Raw genomic sequence first — 22,643 nt, forward strand, 5'->3', positions numbered from 1 at the left:
CACACACACAAACAGACACAGTCAAAAAACCACACACACAGACAGACACAGTCAAAAAACCACACACACACAGACAGACACAGTCAAAAAACCACACACACAGACAGACACAGTCAAAAAACCACACACACAGACAGAGACCAAATTAATCAGAGTCAAAAAACCACACACACAAACAGACACAGTCAAAAAACCACACACACAAACAGACACAGTCAAAAAACCACACACACAGACAGACACAGTCAAAAAACCACACACACACAGACAGACACAGTCAAAAAACCACACACACAAACAGAGACAGTCAAAAACCACACACACACACAGACACAGTCAAAAAACCACACACACAAACAGACACAGTCAAAAAACCACACACACAAACAGACACAGTCAAAGAACCACACACACAAACAGAGACAGTCAAAAAACCACACACACAAACAGACACAGCCAAAAAACCACACACACAAACAGAGACAGTCAAAAAACCACACACACAAACAGAGACAGTCAAAAAACCACACACAAACAGAGACAGTCAAAAAACCACACACACAAACAGACACAGTCAAAAAACCACACACACAGACACAGTCAAAAAACCACACACACAGACAGAGACCAAATTAATCACAGTGAAAAAATAGACAGCCAGCCAGTGAGACAGACAGACAGACAAATAGACAGACACCAAAAGACATATTTTAGTATGATGATGAAGAAGATGATTGTTATCTAAGACTTGTGTCATAAACGTAACTATTTTAGTTTTCCTCTTGTCTTGTACACTTTTCCATCTCAGGTTGTCAGATTTTCCTCGAATTTGTTCTGTTGAGGATAATTTTTGTGGTTCATGCTAACAAGATGTATTCCATCATGTTCGAGAGGGGTTATTGTGCTAAGAGTTTGATTTGGTCATGTGAGAATGTTTGTGACAATGTCCCCCCCACTGTAAAAAAAAAAAAAAAATTAATTAATTAATATAACCAGAAGTGTGTCATCTGTTTCCCAGAAATGGATCTTCATGATAAATCGAGGCTCTGTGTATTGATAGGTGTGCTGGTGAATTCCTGTGTACATTCTGTGGTGCTGAGGCACGAGGTCGTCAGGTATTGTGGACCCCGTCGTGCGTGCATGTGTCCCAAAGAGGTTTGTAAGCCGCACATGGATGGGTTTGAGGGTCGCGGAGTAGCAGCCAAAACGGGAATCCTATCCAGGTTCCACCTGATTACTCCATCTTTATCTGTTTGGGTTCCTCCCAATACTCCAGGTGCTGTATTTGGTCAGTTCTTTGATTGTACTTGTGAGTTACATGTTTGTAAAATTAGTCAAACATCAAGGCAATCCGAAACGTGTAAAACACCCATTAAGGCCGCAGTTTAAAAATGTCTCAGGAAAATTTGTTATGCCTAACATTCAATCATGAAAAACACGTGATAGGTCAAATTTTCCAAACTACCAAAATTGCTCTTGCCATGGCAAGGGCTGGCAGGATGGCCTCGAGGTACGCACATTCGCATCTTCGCTGTCTCACCTGGGTTCGAAGCCTGACCCGGCTACATTGAATATTTCTGCAAACCCACTTATAAGATTTCAAGGCACATTTTAAAATGCCCTTTATTTTGGCTGGTTGCTCAATTTTCCCGCACTTATTGGCTAATTGTCAAATTGGAATCAATTTGATGTTTTTCCAATTAAACGATGTTCACCTCTCAAACTGGAATGAGCCAGTCGTTATTGTTGTGGTTTTGTTGTTCGTGTAAGCTCCACTTTAAAGATGAAATCCAAATGTGAGATGAGATGACATCTACCATACTCTTTACCGATTGACCGTGCTGCCAAAGCAGCTTATTGGCAATGGCTACACCGGATGGTTTGTTCAAGGGGAAAGAGATAGCTCACCTACTCTTCGGGAAGGACACACTGGGATCTTTATCATCCACAAACTAAGGAAGGAAGATGGGACTTCCAGGTTAACATCCATCCGAGAGACGGCACACACACACACACACACACACACACACACACACACACACACACACACACACACACACACACACACACCAGAATGATGGTTTATAATATGTAGCTGGGCCCGAGAATCGAACCCAAGCTCGAGAGCTTCAGAGACCAGTGTGCATACCTTTATGATGTATAGATATATATAAACCCCGAACTTGATGAGGCAGCAGGGCACAAATCGAGTCCCATCAAGGCACTTGCTGCACGTCCTGCCAGCAACAAGTGTCGCCTGCCACACGAGCACATTGTCTCTGCCCTGCTGATCACCAGTCGAGAGGTTTGCAGCCAGGAACATAAAATTCAACCAAAGAAGCGCGATGGTGAGTGACATCATGGACATTATGCCAATACCGGGAACATTATTTAATTCTCAATTTTATAAACCAGTCCATCCCAGAAAGGAAAACATTCATGGACATGTTTTGGGGTTGTTGGCCCTCACCTTATGAGGACAACCTTTTTATGTATAAAAGCAAAAAGGTTTTTAAAAAAAACATTTCACCCAGTTGGAAGATGTATCTTCACCCCACAACCAAAGTTCACAGTCCAACAAAGACTGTCCCAGAAACATACACATGCACCTCAGCCCGAAGGCTGGAGCACATGGTGAATCAAACATACACATCCATCCATCCATCCCAACCCCAACCCCAACCCCAAAGGGTCAGAATGCATGGTCTTACATTTGGACCACTTCTCAATAGAATTAGACCCTCATGACTGTGAGGAACAGAAACTCCTCCCCGAGTGAACTAACTAACTAACTACCTAACTCCAACAAGTCATTAAGTCAAGATTTGACCCCATTTGTGTAGTGGGTACCAGGAAGCAAGTACCACACCAGCTATTGCTGCATGCATCCTGACCAACAGGAAATGTCAGCCACACATTAACCTGGCAGTGGTACACAAAACAGTTCCAGGAGCAGCCAGGATGAATTTAAATTGTGAAGGGCCTCTTCCAGCTAAACAGTTGTGGTCTCATCAGTGATGGGGTCTGATCTCGACTTGATGTAAGGACACAGTGTTAGTTATAAATATTATCGGACTACCCTTTGGGATCCTGAACCACGATGTATTACATCACCTTGTCGCTCTACAAACAGTTTAATTGGATTTCATATTTTAAATGTATTTAGAAGCCATTCCTTAACCCTTTACCTTAACATTCCTTAACCTGACGGGTTTGTTTCCCAGCGATGAATGAATTTACTTGTATTATTGTACGGTAGCAGGCAGTGGTATATTTAATCTTCATTTCATTGATGTAGGTTGTACTTTGTGTCCAGAATGTTAATTATCAATTATATCCCATGAAGGAAATGCATGAATGATGGATGGATGGATGGATGTTTAAGTGTAAGATTAAAAGTCCACAGAATCAGAACTTTTTTTTTTGATATGATTATATTGATTTAAAAAAAAACAAAAAAAAAACAAAGAACTGAACGTGGTTTATAATTCTGATAATTTTTTGAGGTGTTACAGTTCAAAAAGAACCAAACCTATTGGGGACCGCTCCCAAAAATTCCAGATGAACTGCAATGACGTCATCGAGGGAAAGATTGTCAGCACGCAATAAATAATGGCGACACAACTCGCTGCCAACTCGTCAACAACTGCCAATCGTGGACAGCCTTTTTGGATGATGGTTACATCATTGGTTAGGGGCGCAGCTGTGCCACTGATGCAGTGCCCCAATTTCCAGTACACTGGTGCTCATTTTGTCGACCTCAGAGGGATGACAGGCTGAGTCAACCCCTCATGTTAATTCAGCAGCTAGCAGGGATTGAACTCAGGACCCTCAGATCCCAAGCCACTAGGATGCCAAACCACCACCCGAACCACTAAACCAACAACAGGTCTGTTAAACTCGGGACCCTCAGATCCCAAGCCACTAGGATGCCAAACCACCACCCGAACCACTAAACCAACAACAGGTCTGTTAAAAAGCGAATTTAACGATTAATTTTCTGATCAAGAATCTCCAGATTATGACGATAGTCAAAATCATGATGTAGTCGGTGCTGTCAGACCGCACATGTATGAACCCGAGGTCGAGATGACCTCAGGGGAGGGACGGGGCCAATCGGTCACAAAAGCGGGCCGAATATCGTCAAAATCTCCTTTTTATGATATTTATTCAAGAAAGTTGAATGAAGCCAAATCTATTCATGAAACCAAACATGATTTTCTGATTCTGTGGACCTTTAAATTTCATTTCTCCAAATAACAGATAATACGTGATCTCTCACTGATAATCATCGACACTCATCTTACTGAATGCCAAGGTCTTTCCTGATCTGTCGCCTTGGGACACAACGTTCCCTTTGGATCTCCAACGACTGCACGTTCCTGGCTTCGCACCAGGCACGGCCCAGGCCACAGCAGCAGGGTCGTGAGCAAGGCACAAATGTATCATTTAGAGGATCCTGAAAAGTTTATTTGAATTCAACGGATTTTAATTGCCTCTGAGATTTATTTATTTATTTATTAATTAATTATCATCCACACGTCCATGTTGATGGCACAAAATGATTTCAGACTCGTCTTCTTTCGTGGAAATATTTTGCACTTCTACTTTGGTCATTTGCACACCCAAATAGGCCAAAAAAAAAAACAAAACCAGTTTGTGAGGTCATTAAGCACTTAATTGGCTCGGGCTGATCTTTGTTTAAAACTTGTCCACGTGGAAGGCAAGAGGCAGGAAATTTTGAACATCGTTACATTCAAAGGCAAAAGTAGTTGGCATAAGTAATGTCACACCTCCCCCTCATTCCTGTTCTTAGCAAAGTGCACATCAACGTGTTCAACTCGTAGGTTGTACAAAATGCCTTTTGCAAAGAATGTTTAATAACGGGAAACCAGCGGATGTCACATGTTGTTATGTCCAGCAAAAAAAAAAAGGGGGGATACATGAGACAAAACCTCATTCATGCGACTTGAAAATGTCACATTTGTTTTTCACAGGTCACTATTGTTGTCAAGGCAGAGGGAGAGCATGATTCAGCTGACTGAGTTAGTCTATGTGAAAGGCAGGTCACTGGTAGTCAAGCAATGCCACTCCATTGGGAGCTTTTGAGTGTGTGTCTCTCCGCATGCGATCCACCCGATATGGTGAGATGTTGCAGGAGCTAGCGAGAAGAAAGCTATCAAACAGTCCCATAGCCTTGTGGGAGTTTGCTTTCTTGGCATGGCATCCCGAAATGCCATCGATGACCCTCGCCAGGCCTCACCTGTCTGGAAAGACACCTGCGTGAGCTCGGAGGTATATCCTCCATTAAGGATGGTTCAGGAAGTTCTTGAAGTTTTGATTGCAACCAAACCTCAAAGAAATGAAGGAAAGGGACACAGACCTCCTCAAAGGTTGAGCTCAATGTCTCTACGTGGATCATAGGATCATAAATGAGGATCATAACCAAGCTGTCAACTGTTTAAATAAAGAGCTCATTCTCATCACTCATTCTTCATTTACTTGAGTTGTTTCGCTGCTTCCACAGTGCAAGCAGAATACACGTCGTCAGATATATAAACCCTCATGTTTATTGTCTGCACCGTAGACTTACATCCACCAACGAGACTGCGCGCTCACCATTCAGCATGCACACATCAGACGGACACGTTACAAAGCTTGTCCGCAATCACCATTCCGGTCAACCGAGCTCGGAGAAGCCGAAATTGGTCTCCATGCCTTTTTCAGTATTATATGTATCTACATTCTCTGTTAAACGTCCAGTATAGCACACGGTAGTGGGAATGAAGGAAAGTTTGTAAATTATTATTTAAATCATGGGTTTCATCGAATCCAAAAACCCAGTGATTCCTTGAGAAATGTTCAATGTCAAATGGTATCCGCCGTTATGTGATGTCGCACTCAATTTGAGTTAGAAATGATGAGATAATTAAATGACATTTCTTCTTTTATTGAAGTCACATTATATAGTTGCTTGAACAGTATTTCGAGACCACTTTCATGTGGGCCTGTTTTGCATTTGCTGGCGTCTGCAGTTGGTTGACAACCCTCAGGGCCGTGAAGTTATCTGTGGTCCGGGGGACTCAGGGTCGGTGGAGGAGCTGGGTCCGAGTCTGCACCTTGTTGAGATAATCTGGTGAACAGGGTCAGCATCAGTAAAATGAGCCACGTGTCCATACAGCCACAGCTGGTGCTTATGGACTCTACAGGTAACAAATCTCATCTGAGTCCCTCTCAGCAACTGCTTGTTGGACACAAAGTCCGACCAGCAATATAAAAGGATTCTCTGAAGATACCTGGTACTGATGGAATTAAGTCTCCGTCTTCCATCCCTGGTCAGAGTCCAAGTCTCACGTCCATAGAGCAAGACTGCAAGCATGAAGGACCTGAAGGCTCAGACTTTTGTCCTCCTGCACAGGTACCGACAGCTCCACACACCGTGTGCTGAAAAGTGTGGGGGGCCAGAACACACCCCTGACTAACTCCAGTAACAACTGGAAATAAGTCAGAGATGGAACTTGCACATATAACAGCACTCTCAGTACCAGAGTATAGTTCAGACATCAGATTGATCAGTTTTCGTGGCACCCCACAAAGACCAAGATTCCTCCAGAGGGCATCCTGATTCACTGAATCAAACGCTTTACAGAGATCAATGTAGACGAAAAGCAGCCCCTGCCGAAACTCTCGTCTGCGTTTGGTGAGGACCCGAATAGCAAGGATACGGTCAATCGTTGATGACCTCTTTGGTGAAAAGCCTGACTGCTCTGGAGGCTGGTGCTCAAGCAGAAGGCGGTGAACCCTATCAAGAATTATGCGAGCAAAGAACTTCCCCGGTACTGAGAGCAGCATCCCGCCTCGGTAGTTGTTGCAGTCCTGGCGATCACCCTTCCCTTTCCAGGGAGGGACAAAAAGGCCCCTTTTCCAGTAAGTTGGGATGATACCTGTGTTCCAGGTAGAGCACAAAACTGCATGCAACGACACGAGTACAGCATTTCCACCTGCCTTGAGAAGTTCAACATGGATGCCAAAGATCCCAGGAGCGTCACCGCATTTCAACCGATTCACCGCAGCCTGTGTTTCCACAAACAAAGGTGGATCACAGTTGGTTGGAGGGTCAGCAATCAGGATAGTAACACCCCTGACATCCAACTCAACAGCTCGTGGGTAAGCCTGGAACAGCCGCTCAAAGTTACTGGCCCAGCGGGCCTTCACTTTGGACTCCTCTGACAAGAGCACACCATCCTCCACTCTAACTACAGTACACTGAGGGATGGGCTTGGAGGAACACAATGCATGAATTCCCCTGTAAGCAAGATGAGAATCACTTTAAATCAGGTGAGACTCCACCCCCTTACAGATTTCTCACACATCGGCCTCCTTGTCCACCCTCAGTGCATGGACAGTTTTATGCCTCAACTCCCTGAAGATCTCAGCTCTGCCATTAAGCCTGGCCCTGCTACCCTGGTCAATGGTGTCCAGTGTCCCTTGAGAGACAAAATTCTTCTTCGCCTTTCAGTGAGGAGTTCCAAGTCATCCACCGGCAACATCAAGGATGGTAGTCTTGAAGGCACTTCACAACTCCTCATGATTCCCAAAAGCACCCAGACCACCCCAAGTCCCCACTAACCCTGTTTACAAACTCCTGAACTACCCGCTCATCCTTGAGCTCATCTCCATCCAGCATCAAATGGGATGGCATCATTCTCCTGGTTTTAAGCTGCAACTTCAGAGTTGTAACCACAAGCCTGTGGTTGGCATTGAAGAACTGAGCACTCCGGTAGAACCTGCAGTTCTGGATCGTCCTCCAGGGATCATCAACAAGCACATGGTCAATCTCCTTTGCCACATCACCAGCATTGGAAAACAAAGTCCAGCGATGAGCCTGTGGGTGCTGAAACCATGAATCAGCCATACCAAGTCCATGACTTCTTGCAAAGTCAAGGAACTTAATGCGATTCTGGTTCACAGTTCCAGACCCAATGGGGACCAACTCATGTCTCATAACTATCCCGATCAGTGTCAGTCGATGGATTGAAATCCGCCAAGACTAGAAGAGTATCTCGTGTGTGTGTGTGTGTGTGTGTGTGTGTGTGTGTGTGTGTGTGTGTGTGTGTGTGTGTGTGTGTGTGTCTTCTCCACAACTCCAAAACCATAAATCCTAACAGCCTGAAACTTTGCATGCTTATGAAGAAAACTCCAAGGAAGTGCAAGAGTGAAAATTGGGTGTTTGGGTTAATTAAAACACACCTTTTGAAGATAATTAACGGCATTATTTAATTATATCCTTCTTCAGGCGATCCTCGGCCACCTCACTGTCTGGGGTCTAAAAGCGTTTCCTGGGTAACTTCGCTGGGGTCTGAAGCTGCCATGTTTTTTTGGCCTGCTCAACCCTACCTTGACCTGGAACAGGCCACAACTTTGGAAAAGCTGATCAAAATGGCTACAAATTGCTGGGTAAATTTCAATGCTAAAAAAACGCCCGGAGACATCAGCATTCGTTGTTTTATTTCATTTCTGCACATGTGCTCACCGCGATTATCTCTTAGACTAAGAAGAATTACAAAATTTAATCAGCAGAATCGAACTTACAAGCAGTTACGGCTCTGAGAAAAATGTTCATTTGTCTAATTCAGAGGTATGTGACATTTTGGGAGGTGTATGTTTAATATGCCGGTTCGGTGATTGCCAATTGCGTGCCAAGGGAGCCATTTCATCTTGACCGTTCGTTGGAGTACTTGCTTGATAGCTTAAGCCATTTGGCGAGCGCTCTCCAAGCTGCTTGGTTGTTCGTTTCAGGAAAAAGTACAAGTGCTTTCAATCTCACATCGATTGGACGCAGTTTCCGCCTTTGTTGGGTTCCCCGGTGCCGTGTGGTGGGTGCCTCGGGGGCTGTCTTATTCACTGAAAATGTGCAAGGATCGCTTACTACGATCTCCATTTGTAATCCACCTCTCACTTAAACATCGATATCTACATATTACTGAAACAATAAGGTCCATCTGACCAGGTGTTCGCAATGTTTGTTTTTGCTGTGAAGGTATCGAGTATAGATCGACATTCTGTGTTCTGTTGCTTGATACATTTTTAATTGAATTTTGCTAATTACCCACTTTAAATCCTCTTTCAAAGAACGCTGTTTCAAGGTAAATATTTGTGTTTGTCGTTTTTATTTACTTTATGTGTGTGTGTGTGTGTGTGTGTGTGTGTGTGTGTGTGTGTGTGTGTGTGTGTGTGTGTGTGTGTGTGTGTGTGTGTGTGTGTGTGTGTGTGTGTGTGTGTGTGTGTGTGAATATATGGGGTTTCAGAATGTGGAATGGAGTCCTCCCAGGGTGAGATCAAAGTATCCACCTTCATTTCAGTAAGGGGTCACAATTCATGGACCAAGATGTGAAGTTTTCTGTTCTCAAAGTTTTGTGCCGAGGGATCTCTTCACGATCGTTACTGAGCCCAGGACAGCTCCAACTGTGGTTTGTTATTTGTAATAATATTCTCAGGGATGGTTTCTAATACCCCTGTGAGGTTCTTTTTCATCATTCCTGTCGCTCCAACTATCACTGGTTCAACTTTGGAATTCTTCAGCTTCCAGGAACTTTTCACTTCATTTTTGAGGTCTTGGTGGTTGGTGATTTTCTTGATTTCTGCATTGTTTAGTCCAAAATCACCTGTATTAACACTGAAATTAGCAATGCCTTCTTCTCTCTTTTATACCTAAGTATATCTGGTCGCAGCACTTTGTTTTCGATGTTCACGCTCGATGGGGTTGTTAGGTCGTACGCGAGCGGTTCTTCCATGTTTTCAATCAATGCTTTTGGTTTATCTTCCCACAAATTTTCTGGAACTGGGATATCAATGTTAATGCAGACGTGCCAGCAGATTACGTAATAAACTCTGTTGTGTTGTTGTGTGTGCAGCTGTTCTGACATGAGATTTTCTATTATTTGTGTTTGGTCATTATGCATAACATCATTCTCTTTACTAATGCCACATCCACCTATCACCGATCTCTTTTTTTTTTCACCTCCACCCCCTCCCCCACTCTCTCTATCTGTACCCTCCTCACTTTCCACTCCAAATAAAATGCAGCACTCTCCTCCCACATCTCTGTCTTTCTCTTTCTCTCTCTCTCTCTCTCTCTCTCTCTCTCTCTCTCTCTCTCTCTCTCTCTCTCTCTCTCTCTCTCTCTCTCTCTCTCTCTCTCTCTCTCTCTCTCTCTCTCTCCCCCTCTCTCTCCCTCTCCTGATCTCTCACTCACACACACACACACACACACACACACACACACACACACACACACACACACACACACACACATATATATATATATATATATATATATATATATATATATATATATATATATATATATATATATATATATATATATATATATGCTATTTAATGAAGAAGAAGGCGCTTCCATCCAAAAGTAAAAACGAGATCAACTCCGCTAATATGAGCGAAAAAGTGAGAGCAGACCTGGTCTCAGGTAACGTTTTGCGGGCTTCATCAGCCGTCGACTCCATTGAATTTTTGCTCAAATTAACAGAGTCGATCTAGTTTTTTCTTTTGGTTGGAATCATTTAGTGGGATTTAGTTTTTTTCTTGTTTAAAAATGTGTTATCCCAACTGCCCCAATCTTGTACAACATGTATATGTGTATATGTATATATATATATATATATATATATATATATATATATATATATATATATATATATATATATATATATATATATATATATTTCGGCACGGCCCTTTCTTTGTTCCACCATCAGATTTTTGTTACTGCATGAAATGAAACAAGATTTGGCACATGTACTGATGATATTATTGTCTTCCTTAAGAGGCCCCTCAAAATTCGTTTTGATGCATTTTCACAAACTACAACGGCCCGCCTCATCCTTGAGGGTATTTTTTCCTTGGTTTTGGGTATGTGTTGTCGGCGCCGTCTGTGAGGTAGAATTGTATAAGTGTTGCCGTGTGCTCGGTAGTCGGTATTAGCTCTGCATTGTGTTTTCGCTTTTACATTTGCTTGTTGTGTAAATTACATTGTGTCTTTTCTGTGTGCTTTTGGTGGAATTGAATTTGTGTGCTTCCCGTGTGCCGCGAATAAATGTGCTTTATTGTTGAACTGTTTCCCGCTTCGCTTCGTCATTTCTCCCATTGAATCCTCATCTTGCTTCACGTAAAGGGTTGGTAGTGGGCTGAATACGCCCGATAATTAATCGAACCGTCGAGGTCGACGATAACACCGCTCGGTTATTCTGATAGTACGGAACGGGTCGCTTAAGTGGCCCGTGTCCGAAGTCGACCTGCGGCGAGGTGCGATCGCCCGGTCTACCCTCCGCGTGGGTACTTAGGTAGGTCGAATTTGGCGAGCAACCCTATCCCACGCGGGGGCTGATTGGCTCGATCGCGGTGAGACCGAAAGGTCCACCCGTGACTGGTTCCCGGCGTTAGTCCGAGAGGGTCACGACTGGATTGTCCGTCCGGTGGGTGACGTGCCGCGATTCGAGTTACGTGGCCGTCAGCACGCCGGCGGGCGCGAATACCGCAACACTGGTGTCAGGAGTGGGATACAAATTCATCGCCCTCCTCGTGGCACTGGTATCGGAGAACAGGACAACGGGCTCTCCTGTCTCCAGCGAAATTCACGGGAATCGGTCCAGGGGTGAGAGAAGCGACCCCCGATTCCCTCCAAATTACGAGCGAGCTAAAGTAACCCTTCACGAGAAGCAAGATGGCGTCTCAAGGCGAGCGGGAGCCGGGGGTATTAGAAATGTATATGTGTAGTAATGTAGAATCCATGGTCCAGGATGGAATCCCCGAGCAGGAAATGTTGATTGTGCAGGAACACGGACTCGCCCAACTGAACCCAGGGCCCGAGGTGGGTGCGGCAGCGGCCGCGGTGTATGACACCTCCCCCCCCCCTCTCCACCAAGACCCTTCCCCAACCCCTGCCGAAACGGCTCACTCAAGCGCACCCGACGTGGCCCAGCTATGCGCCATGCTGGCGGCAATGACAAATGAAATAAAAAACGAAATGAAAGACATGAACAAACAAATGAACGAAAAGATGGATACAAATACAAATGAAATGAAAAACGAAATGAACAAGCAAATAAACGGAATGGAAGCAAACATGAAGGAGGAAATGGAAAAGTTCCGGGGTGAGACGCAGAACATGGGCCGATGCCTGCAGGCGGGCATGAAGGCCGTGACAAAGGAAATAATAGTTGAGACAAGGGAGGTAAAGGGTGAAGAGTTGGCAGAGACACGGGAGATAGAAAAAATAGAGGAAAGACTACACGAGGAAGACGGGGTAAGTGACGCACACACACACACAGAGGTAGTGGAGGATAATGGGGGTGAGCTGGCGGACTGGGTAGAGACCCAGTGCGAGCACCTGGATGACCTCCTCCAGGAACGAGGGGAGGGAGTCTGCCCCCTTGAGGCGAGTCACGACCAGGTGAGTTCGGTCGTGCTTTGCGAGGTTGAGGGGACGAGTGCTGTGGACAGGTGCACGGAGAGCTTGGGGGGTATAGAGGCCCCGGAGACCCTTGTGGGGACACGAATCCCCAGTGTGGTTGTCCCTGTGTGTGTGGTGCAAGGTGTGAGTGCGTCCCCGTGTGTGGAAGCGACCCCGTGTGTGAGTGGTGTGGTGGCGATGGTGCCAGAGTACGTGCTTCCCAGCACGCCGTGTGTGGATGAGGCCGTGTGTGTGAGTGAAACGGCCAGTGTGGATGAGGCACCGCGGGTGAGTGCCCCCGCGTGTATGAGTGAGGCACCGTGTGTGAGTGTCGCCGTGTGTGTGAATGAGGAACCGCGGGTGAGTGCCCTCGCGTGTGTGAGTGAGGCACGGTGTGTGGATGAGGAACCGCGGTTGAGTTCCCCCGCGTGTATGAGTGAGGCACGGTGCATGAGTGAGGCACTACGAGTGAGTGAAAGGCCGCGAGTGCGTGGAGCTACGTGTGCGAGAGAGGTAGCATGCGTGAGTGAACGGCCGAATGCAAGGGAGACCGTGTGTGTGAGAGAGCGGTATGAGAGGGAGATGTCGGTTGGCATGCGGGAGCACGCAGCCGCGTCTCCCGGTGTGAATGTGATGGAATGGACTGTGAGCGTCGTAACACGCAGGTATGCGTGTGTGGAATGGAGACGGAGACGGCGACATGGGAGAAACGAAAGCCGAGTAGCGGCTGTAGCTATTTCGGGGACCGTGCCGGGTTCACCCAGCAGTGAGCACGCGGTTCGTGCTGTGCAACGCACGAGACCGCCACGTGCTCGCTTGCGAGAGTGAAGTCCCGGTCCGGAAACGCACGCGGTGGATTTGCCGATCCCGCGGACGGACAAAGTTTAGGCAGGTAAATGGATTTGGACCGGACGGGTTCTCCACGCGATCGTGTGTGTTAAGCTCCAACGGGCAAAGCACATGTGTTCGCGTGGGGAACCCCTCGAGACGTGGGGCTTGTGTTTTTTTTTTTTATGCGCACGGTGACGTCATGGCTGCACGTGGGGTTGGAATCCGGCAGGAGGGGTATCTCTGCCGGATGGTACCGTCCAAGGAGGGACGAGGAACACGTGCAGCCGCATGACGTCACGGGCAGGTGCAAAGTGCGCGAGCTCTGAGTTGCCGCGCAGGTGCTGCGCATGAAAAAAAAAAAAAAAGGAAAAGCAAGCCTCACTTTCGGGTGCACAGGATTCCTGGGCAAGGGGTGAAAGACCCCCTTACCGGGGCACAGGATGGAAACTAGTTAGGGGGAAGGGTTAGCTTAGTTAGACCGACTTCATGGGGCAGGGGTAAGTCCTCATGGAGTCCGTGGAATGGATTAGTTAGAGGGATTTCAGCCAGATTTAGGTTGGGAAATAAAATGAGTTAGGAGACAGTGACAGACTTGTGAATGTGTAGCGGGGACGTAGCTTAGCTACGTAGTGTTGAAAGGAACGTGCTGTAGTATAAGGGACGACGTGGGAGCACGAGTTAGTTAGGGGATGTAGTTAGAAGGATGGCAGAGTTCAGTGGTGTGTGTGTTGAAGAGTTGGTGAGTGAAGTGGAAGCATGTGCTTGGTGAGTGAGTGAGGCCAGCGGGTCTGTGTGTGTGGAGCGAATGGGGAATGCATGGTGCGATGAGTGATTGGGGGGAGGAGTGACTCCCGCCCAAGGGACCCCGGGGTCAGTATAAAGTGAGTTAGGGGGTTAGTCAAATTGAAAAATGGAGGTCGTTTTGTTGTTGGTGGGAAAGTAGGCTCGAGACCCATTTGGAGGGGTGCAGGAGCCCTGTTGACGGGCTTGGGAGCGTGGCTGCGAAAGGTGAGTATCGCTGAGTGGGTACCCCGGGCACCAGGCTAGTCGGCCGCGGTAGGCCATGGGCCCATGGGGGGCCGGGATAGAATAGTGGGCACGGGTGCGCCTGCTTGGTGCGGGGGCCCGGGGCGCCATTAGCCGCGTGGGCAGTGTTGTGGGCACGGGTGACCCTCGGAAAGGGGCCCGGGAGGCCGGCCTGCCACGTGTGCGTTTCAGGGGAGGTGCCATGGGGGGCACTCCCCGGTGTTAGGGAGCTGGTAGGCTCGGAGGCAGTGTAGTGCCCGGGGGTGCCATAGCGGGAGATTCGGCAGAGGGTCATGCCTGCCAAAGGGAGCCACGTGTCCCAGCCAGGAGACCGTGTGAGGGCACGGAGAGAAAATTGGGGGGCGAGGCCCGAAATTGTGAGGACACCAACACAGGCGACGGGAATCTGGGTTGTTAGAACCAATAGTTTCAGCGAGAGGCGCTTGTTGAAAGCCCCGGGGTAGTTTAACAGTTAAATGGTTAGGGTAGATTACGAGATGTACCCCTCCGCACCATCCATCCCCTCGCTCTCGTTGTGGGCCGCTGGACCCACTTTGGGTTAGATCGCCGAACTCTGGGGAGGCCATTCTGAGGCTTCGGTGGGCCTCGACACAGGACGCTAGCTCTCCCTTATTCCCCTCCGGGAAGGGAACGTAGGGGTTGGGAGTAGGCTAGGTGACAGGATAGGTTAGCCGAACAAAGACGATAAAGGGGGTTAGGGGACGATTTATAGTGGGGAAGTAAAAATAAAAACAATAAAAAAATAATAAAAAAATAAGTTGGGGCTAAATTGGGGTTTGACAAATTAAGGGAGTGGGTATGTACAGTGACAGGCAAAGGCGATAGGTTGGGAGGGAGACAGGTAGGTAGGTCCAAGCCCGCCTTCCAAGTGGCCAGCACCACCGCACTCCCTCCATCAACCTCCACTGAACGGCAAAGGCTGGCCAACTTCATCGGCTGGCCGTGTTTTGCTTCAAGGCGGAGGCCGGCCAACTTCATCGGCAGCTGTGTGCTGCAAGGCCTGTGCCGGCCAGTTCATCTGCTGGCTGTTTTTCTTCGAGGCCTGTGCCGGCCTGGTTCTGCGGGCTGTGTTTGCCTGCAGCGGCCTTCTTCTGCGGGCTGTGTTTGCCTGCTGCCTTTGCCATGCCATGCCCACTGCCCCTGTTCACCAGCCCCGTTGAATTTTTGCTTTGCCCCCCCCCCCTGTTCATTTCCATGTGCGCCAGGATCCGCAAGGCAACAGTTTGCAAGCTGCGAGAACTGCCCTGTTGGCAGCTACAACACGGGCCTGCAGTGGCGGCCCGTGCACCGTGTTTGTGTCCATCCATTCGTTGTGCTCATTGCGTGTGCCACTTGAGCTGGCACGGAGACTGCGTTGTGCAGCCCATGCACCGTTGTGGTTCACTGCGTTCAGTTCAAAAGGGAAGGCCTTGGACTGCGTGTGAGCAGCCAGCCACGTTCCCTGTCACCTGCATTGTTTGAGCCAGAGACTGCATGCGGGCAGCCTGGCTCCCTGCTAACTGCTTTCTTTTTGCAGAGTTCAATGATCCTGGGCCATGGTTTAGTGTAAAATTTGTAAGTTAAGGTAAGATGTACTGTAAATATGAGTGCGCCCCCGGCATGTCTGTCTAGCGCCGGCAATTTTATTTAAGTCGTCCGTGTGAGTGAGTTTGTTTCGGTAGTTACGCAGCCCTCAGGTTATTTATTTTGGGGACACGAATACCATGAATGTCGCACTCAGGGATCCGTAGGTAAAATGTACTAGGGGAAAACTACACATGATGGCACACGAAAATTTGACGACTCAGGACGAGTCTGTAAAAAGGGGAGGGGGTAGTGTTGTGGTTACCAAATTCGCAAACCACCATTCAGGTCCCTTAGGTGAGGTATCTCGGTAAGTGCATTGTAGTTAGGCCCAAACCCGTTGTCTAGTGGGAATACATGTCATTTATGCGTGCTGCGACTCTTCAGGATAGCCGTTTTTCTTTTACTATCTTTAATTTGGACCAACCGCCATGATTACCACCACAACATCAACCACCAACCACAACGCCGCTTCACCACAACCGCCACGACCTTCACGTCACACCTCGCAACCGTAGCATCGCCACCGTTCTTGCCCCGCTGTGGGTACCGGTGTTGGACTCGTGCAGGGCGCGCGTCGAACAGCGTGTACAAAATCACGGATTTTGTGCTTCAAAAACGGATCAAAAACGACACACGCCCACTTTTTGCCGTCCAATCGGTGAGCGAGGGGCGATTTGGCCCCGCCTCCAGGACGATCGATATATGCAAATTTGTGGATCAAAAAGCCTTCACGCCCACTTTTTCTCGGGCCAATGGGGAGCGAGGTGAAAGGTCAAAGGGAGGGGGTCAAAGGCGAAGCTACGGGGGGATAAAAGGACCGTGTTCGTCAGTCAGGAGAGTGGAGAGTCGGAGAGTCAAGAGGAGTCGGTCGGAGAGTCAAGAGGAGGAGAGTCGGAGAGTCCAGAGGCGGAGAGTAGGAGAGTCGGAAGCAGAGGGTCAAGACTTCGCGGGCGGTGGAGCTGCTCGTCGTGTGCGTTGGAGTCGGAACGGAGGGGACGGAGCTGTGGAAAGGCGGCGACACCAGACGAGGGGGTGCTCGCGTTGTGCAGGAAGCTGCACCCGAGGGAGGCCGACAGCGCGACCTGGCCGAGGTGAAGACGCTCGTCGCGGGATAATAAAGATCCTCTATACCCCGAGCATCAGCAACCCCCTCCTGTTTCCCCCTCGCGCTGAGATAGTGTGACCAAGGGGGCCCCTTTCCCACCCCCTACCAGAGACTGTCCGCGAGGCCCGCGGAGTTGAGGCGCCATCGCCGCTCCTCGTCTCATCACCAGACGGGTAGGCGCGACCCGGTCTCGGCCTCAGGCCCGCCTCATCCTTGAGGGTATTTTTTCCTTGGTTTTGGGTATGTGTTGTCGGCGCCGTCTGTGAGGTAGAATTGTATAAGTGTTGCCGTGTGCTCGGTAGTCGGTATTAGCTCTGCATTGTGTTTTCGCTTTTACATTTGCTTGTTGTGTAAATTACATTGTGTCTTTTCTGTGTGCTTTTGGTGGAATTGAATTTGTGTGCTTCCCGTGTGCCGCGAATAAATGTGCTTTATTGTTGAACTGTTTCCCGCTTCGCTTCGTCATTTCTCCCATTGAATCCTCATCTTGCTTCACGTAAAGGGTTGGTAGTGGGCTGAATACGCCCGATAATCGAACCGTCGAGGTCGACGATAACACCGCTCGGTTATTCTGATAGTACGGAACGGGTCGCTTAAGTGGCCCGTGTCCGAAGTCGACCTGCGGCGAGGTGCGATCGCCCGGTCTACCCTCCGCGTGGGTACTTAGGTAGGTCGAATTTGGCGAGCAACCCTATCCCACGCGGGGGCTGATTGGCTCGATCGCGGTGAGACCGAAAGGTCCACCCGTGACTGGTTCCCGGCGTTAGTCCGAGAGGGTCACGACTGGATTGTCCGTCCGGTGGGCGACGTGCCGCGATTCGAGTTACGTGGCCGTCAGCACGCCGGCGGGCGCGAATACCGCAACAATATATATATATATATATATATATATATATATATATATATATATATATATATATATATATATATATATATATATATATATATATATATATATATATATATATATATATATATATATATATATATCAGTGTGGTTTTGTCCATATTGTCTATCTGAAAGCATGGCCCAGTTTTCGTTGCATTGTTGTGAAAAACTTAATTAGTCGTCCACAGCTGTTCCAATGTGTGGAATCCATTTGTTGGAATGAATTGTGTGCAAATTTGCATCCAGTTGCACTTGGCGAGGTGGTACCAGCCCAAAAGTATGCTCTTGTTAGTGGTGTACGTTCCGTGCATATTGCAGATGGCATAGACAGGTTCACGTCGAATATTGAAGGACAGCGTGCTCTGTGTTGCAGCACCCTCTTCCGAGCACGGTACCGGATTAGTTTCCGTGGAGAATGAAATGTGAAAGTAAACAAATGTCACACACGTGACCAGGTCCTGACAATTTGAGAAATGACATGTGATTATTGTTCTGCCAAAGAGGATTTATTTAACATATATATATATATATATATATATATATATATATATATATATATATATATATATATATATATATATATATATATATATATATATATATGAGGCACGTATGGTTTTGTTTTTTAATAAGTATGTCATCGCAGGAATTCCGCTCTTTCTTCGTTCCCACGGTCATGCGTTTGTTCGACATTGTGAGCCTGATTGAAGTGGTTTGCGTAATGCGTTTTTACATGAGCCGCGATCCATTGGTCCACCCGGAGCTCGTTTGGACCGGCTCATTGTCAGATGGACCGCAGTGGGCGGACAGTTGGGGAGCCGAGCTTGCGGATCGGCAAGACCGCCCGGGCGTGTCCCCCTGGTGGTGACCGCGCGGTATCTCCCATTAAAACCGAATGGAGATGGTGGAAGAGTAGGAGGGGCAGTCTGACGAACACCACCGAACCGTGCCCCCACCCCCTCCCGTTTTCATCCACCCATTCCCTCCTCCTCCCCAAAATCCAACAACAACATGTTAAAGATCCCAAAGCACGGAGAGTGAAGCACCCATGCTCGTGGCACCTCATGCTTGGACCCGGGGGTAGACCCGCACGGTCGGGCTCGCTGTGCCGGAGGTCGAATCCGAGGCGCGGATCACGAGCCGACGAGGCTGGGCTGCGCGCACGTGTGTTCGCCGGATGCGCGTGCTGCCTCGAGCCGAGGGGGGCCAGCGGCGCACGGGGGACGCGCGCGCACGCGCCGAGCACCGGCTGGAGCCGCTCGACGACGACGACGACGCTCCGCGAGGCGACCGTCATCCCGACGGGCAACTTCCCGCCCCGACGGCCGACGCTCGCCGAGCCCAAGATTGTCGGCAGCAATTTCCGGCGCTCTTTTTGCTCCCGCGGCTCTTCTCCAGACACGGGCGGCATCGCGATGTGCATCTCCCGAGGTCTCGGGTTATGCGGGAGGATTACGGGATTGCTCATCATCCTGTGCACCCCCTTGGGAAAAGGTGAGCGTTTTCACACTTGTAAAGTTGCGCTCGGTCAACCGACGCCGGTTTTCTGTCAGTTCTGGAATGGCGAATCGCATTGGGAGCGCTTGATGCAGCAGCACCAGCCAGTCGGAATGGCTTCTGTCGAGGTGTTCTGGGGGTGTGCGGATTCCCGGGGCACGTCCAATATCCCGCACACCCAAACTCCCAAACCACATGACATGTGTGTATGTATATGTACATGTATACATGTGTGTGTCAGGATTGAAGGGGTTGAGGAAACTTTTTATTGCCGACTCGTTCGACCTGTTCAGCGCAGATTTTTTCTGACCCTCCCACCATGACCTTTGTCACCTCCGACCACCCTGAGGAAAACTGGTTGTATCTTGGAATGATACAAATTCAAAACTGATGGCTCCACCAACGAGTATCGATGCCCAGTGAGCAAGGCTCAGATCCACCATTTCGACCTCCAAGTGAGTCTTCATCAAGACTTATCACGTGACGGTGTTCCCATTCGTGCTTACACAGTGGTACCTTACGTGGTGGGACCTTACGTGGTGGTACCTTACGTGGTGGGACCTTACGTGGTGGTACCTTACGTGGTGGGACCTTACGTAGTGGTACCTTACGTGGTGGTACCTTACGTAGTGGTACCTTACGTGGTGGTACCTTACGTGGTGGGACCTTACGTGGTGGTACCTTACGTGGTGGTACCTTACGTGGTGGGACCTTACGTGGTGGTACCTTACGTGGTGGGACCTTACGTGGTGGTACCTTACGTGGTGGGACCTTACGTAGTGGTACCTTACGTGGTGGTACCTTACGTGGTGGTACCTTACGTGGTGGGACCTTACGTAGTGGTACCTTACGTGGTGGTACCTTACGTGGTGGTACCTTACGTGGTGGGACCTTACGTGGTGGTACCTTACATAGTGGTACCTTACGTAGTGATACCTTACGCAGTGGTACCTCGCACGAGTTCCAACAGAGTTGTTGCTATGGCCACTGTGGTTGCGTCGCTAATGGACGGGGACATAGCACATCGTATCGTACTCCGTTAGTACCCGGCTCATATCAAAAGCCTTCAGTGAGCCGGGCGAGAGGAAAACCCCGGCAAGTGTCAACGCACCATGGTCGTCATCAAAGCTCGGTGTCACAATTACATGGCGTCTTTATTGTTGCTTCCCAACCAATGAATGAACAGAACAGCCAGCAGGGTCTCCATCTCCGACGGGTTGGGAGATGCCTCACCTCATTGGAGTGTGCATCGGTAAAAACGGGAATTCAACGGGTGGTGATGATGTGTGCCGTGACACGTGCTGCATGTTTACCTTGTAGACAACGGTGGTCCGCTCGCAAGAACACCTATCGTGAATGATTTGAAATGGCAAATACACACTCTGCCATTTCATGTCGGACCGTTTTGTAAACGGGATCACGTACAGCTCCAACATTTTGTCGTGATTGTGACACCGGCAGTGTAAGTGTTTGTAAAGGTTAAGACGCCCTGATTACCTCCACAAAAATCGCGTGAGAACGCCCTAACGAACGGTACCTGCGAAAACCAAACAAACAATCGTTGCCATGGAAACGACCGTTCGGTCGTTTGGGAAATTTGACCTTTCGAGTGTTTTACTTGGTGCAACGGTGTGTGTAAGAGATTCGGTTGATACGTTTTATTATAATCGTGGCCTCATCGGTGTTTTACATGTTTGGGATGCTGTTGACCTTGACTTTTGACGAATCTTGAGCAGATTTTAGAAACTTGCACTGCACTTCACACACACAAAACCTGTGTACATTTCAATGTGATATGTTGAAAAATTCCTGATGTTTGGGAAGAATTAAATCACAAAAATATCCCGTTTGATAATAATAATTGGGTGAAAGTGCTTGTTACGATGGATGCCGTTATCTCTTTGTCACGTGTACTCTTATTCAAGGAGATACGAGGAAATCAGATACAGGTCGAGGCCATTCGGCCCATCGTGCCTGCATGGCGTGGACACCACACTCATTTATCAACACAAGATCCAAGGAAGAAAATGCAAAACGTATTATTATTATTTTTTAATCGTGTCCTTGTGGATTTTTGAATGTATGTATTAATTAATTTATTAATTTATTTATTCTGCCTTCTTCCTTCGGGAAGGGGGCATATGGGATTGCGTTAAAAACACAAATCAACCACACAACACCCCTTGACGAGATCCCCACCAACAGCACTCCGTACAAATGCACATAATCACCCGTCGATGCTCAAGCTACCTAAAAATCCTATCAACATCCCTATACCCCGGGACGTGGGACTCTTCCCTTTGCCACCAACCAAGATAAGCAGAACCTCAAAATCTCCATAACTTCCAGGTATCTATCGAATTCCAATTTAAACTTATCTCCTGTTTCTGCTGCCACTACTTTTCCAGGGAGACCATTCCATGCATTAACTGCCCTCGGAGTAAAAGACCCCTGCCTTGCTACCATCTTAACTCCCCTCTTCTTTACTCTCAGGCCCCTGATCCTATTACTGTCTACTCTGTTGAATAATTCATCTTCACTTATTTTATCTCTACCTTGCATGATCTTAAACATCTCTGTCGTATCTCCTCGTAACCGCTTTCTTTCTAGTGTATAAAGCCATGTCTCCTTCAACCGCTCCTCATAGCTGATTCTAGCTCGGCCCGGAATCAATCTAGTAACCCTGCACTGAACCCTCTCTCTGGCATCAATGTCCGTCCGGAACTGTGGTGACCAGAACTGCACACAATATTCTCGATGTGTCCCTCACTAAATTCCTGTACAATGTGAACACCTCCTCTTTTGATTTATAAATGATCCCCTTTCGAATACAGCCTAAAACCCGATTTGCGCTTCCTATAGCTGCCTGACACTGTGCTACCTGCTTACCTCCCGTATCTGTTACCACCCCCAGATCCTTCTCCTGTGTGACACGCTCCAAAATTACCCCTTACATCCTGTAATCTCTGTTTTCATTGTTCTTTCCCATCTCCAACACCTTCCACTTGCTCAGGTTAAATTACATCTGCCAATCTTTCACCCAATCGATACAAGTATCAATACTTCCTGAATCTGATCACCACCCCCTCTGCTATCCAAACCAGAGGGGGTGCTATCTTCCCTTTTCCACGTGGGACTCTTCCCTTTGCCACCAACCAAGATAAGGAGAACCTCAAAAAAAAAAAATGCAGAAAAATTAATTAATTTTATGTTGTGCCCTCTTGGCTTGGTACTGA

General features: G+C 48.0%; 1 protein-coding gene across 1 annotated transcript in view; it reads left to right on the forward strand.

The window, feature by feature from the left end:
• The first annotated feature begins 18,932 nt into the window (after positions 1 to 18,932).
• Positions 18,933 to 22,643, forward strand: part of LOC147011262 (transmembrane protein 132E-like) — a 647,886-nt gene continuing 644,175 nt past the window's right edge. The window contains exon 1 of the mRNA XM_085858763.1: positions 18,933 to 19,404. Coding sequence (XP_085714889.1) covers positions 18,975 to 19,404 — 430 coding nt within the window. The 5' untranslated portion in view covers positions 18,933 to 18,974. The remainder of the gene's footprint in view (positions 19,405 to 22,643) is intronic.

This window comes from Eptatretus burgeri, chromosome 16 (genome assembly GCF_056783735.1).
Source record: "Eptatretus burgeri isolate ZD-2024b chromosome 16, Ebu_testis_v1, whole genome shotgun sequence".
NCBI classification, from domain to species: domain Eukaryota; kingdom Metazoa; phylum Chordata; class Myxini; order Myxiniformes; family Myxinidae; genus Eptatretus; species Eptatretus burgeri.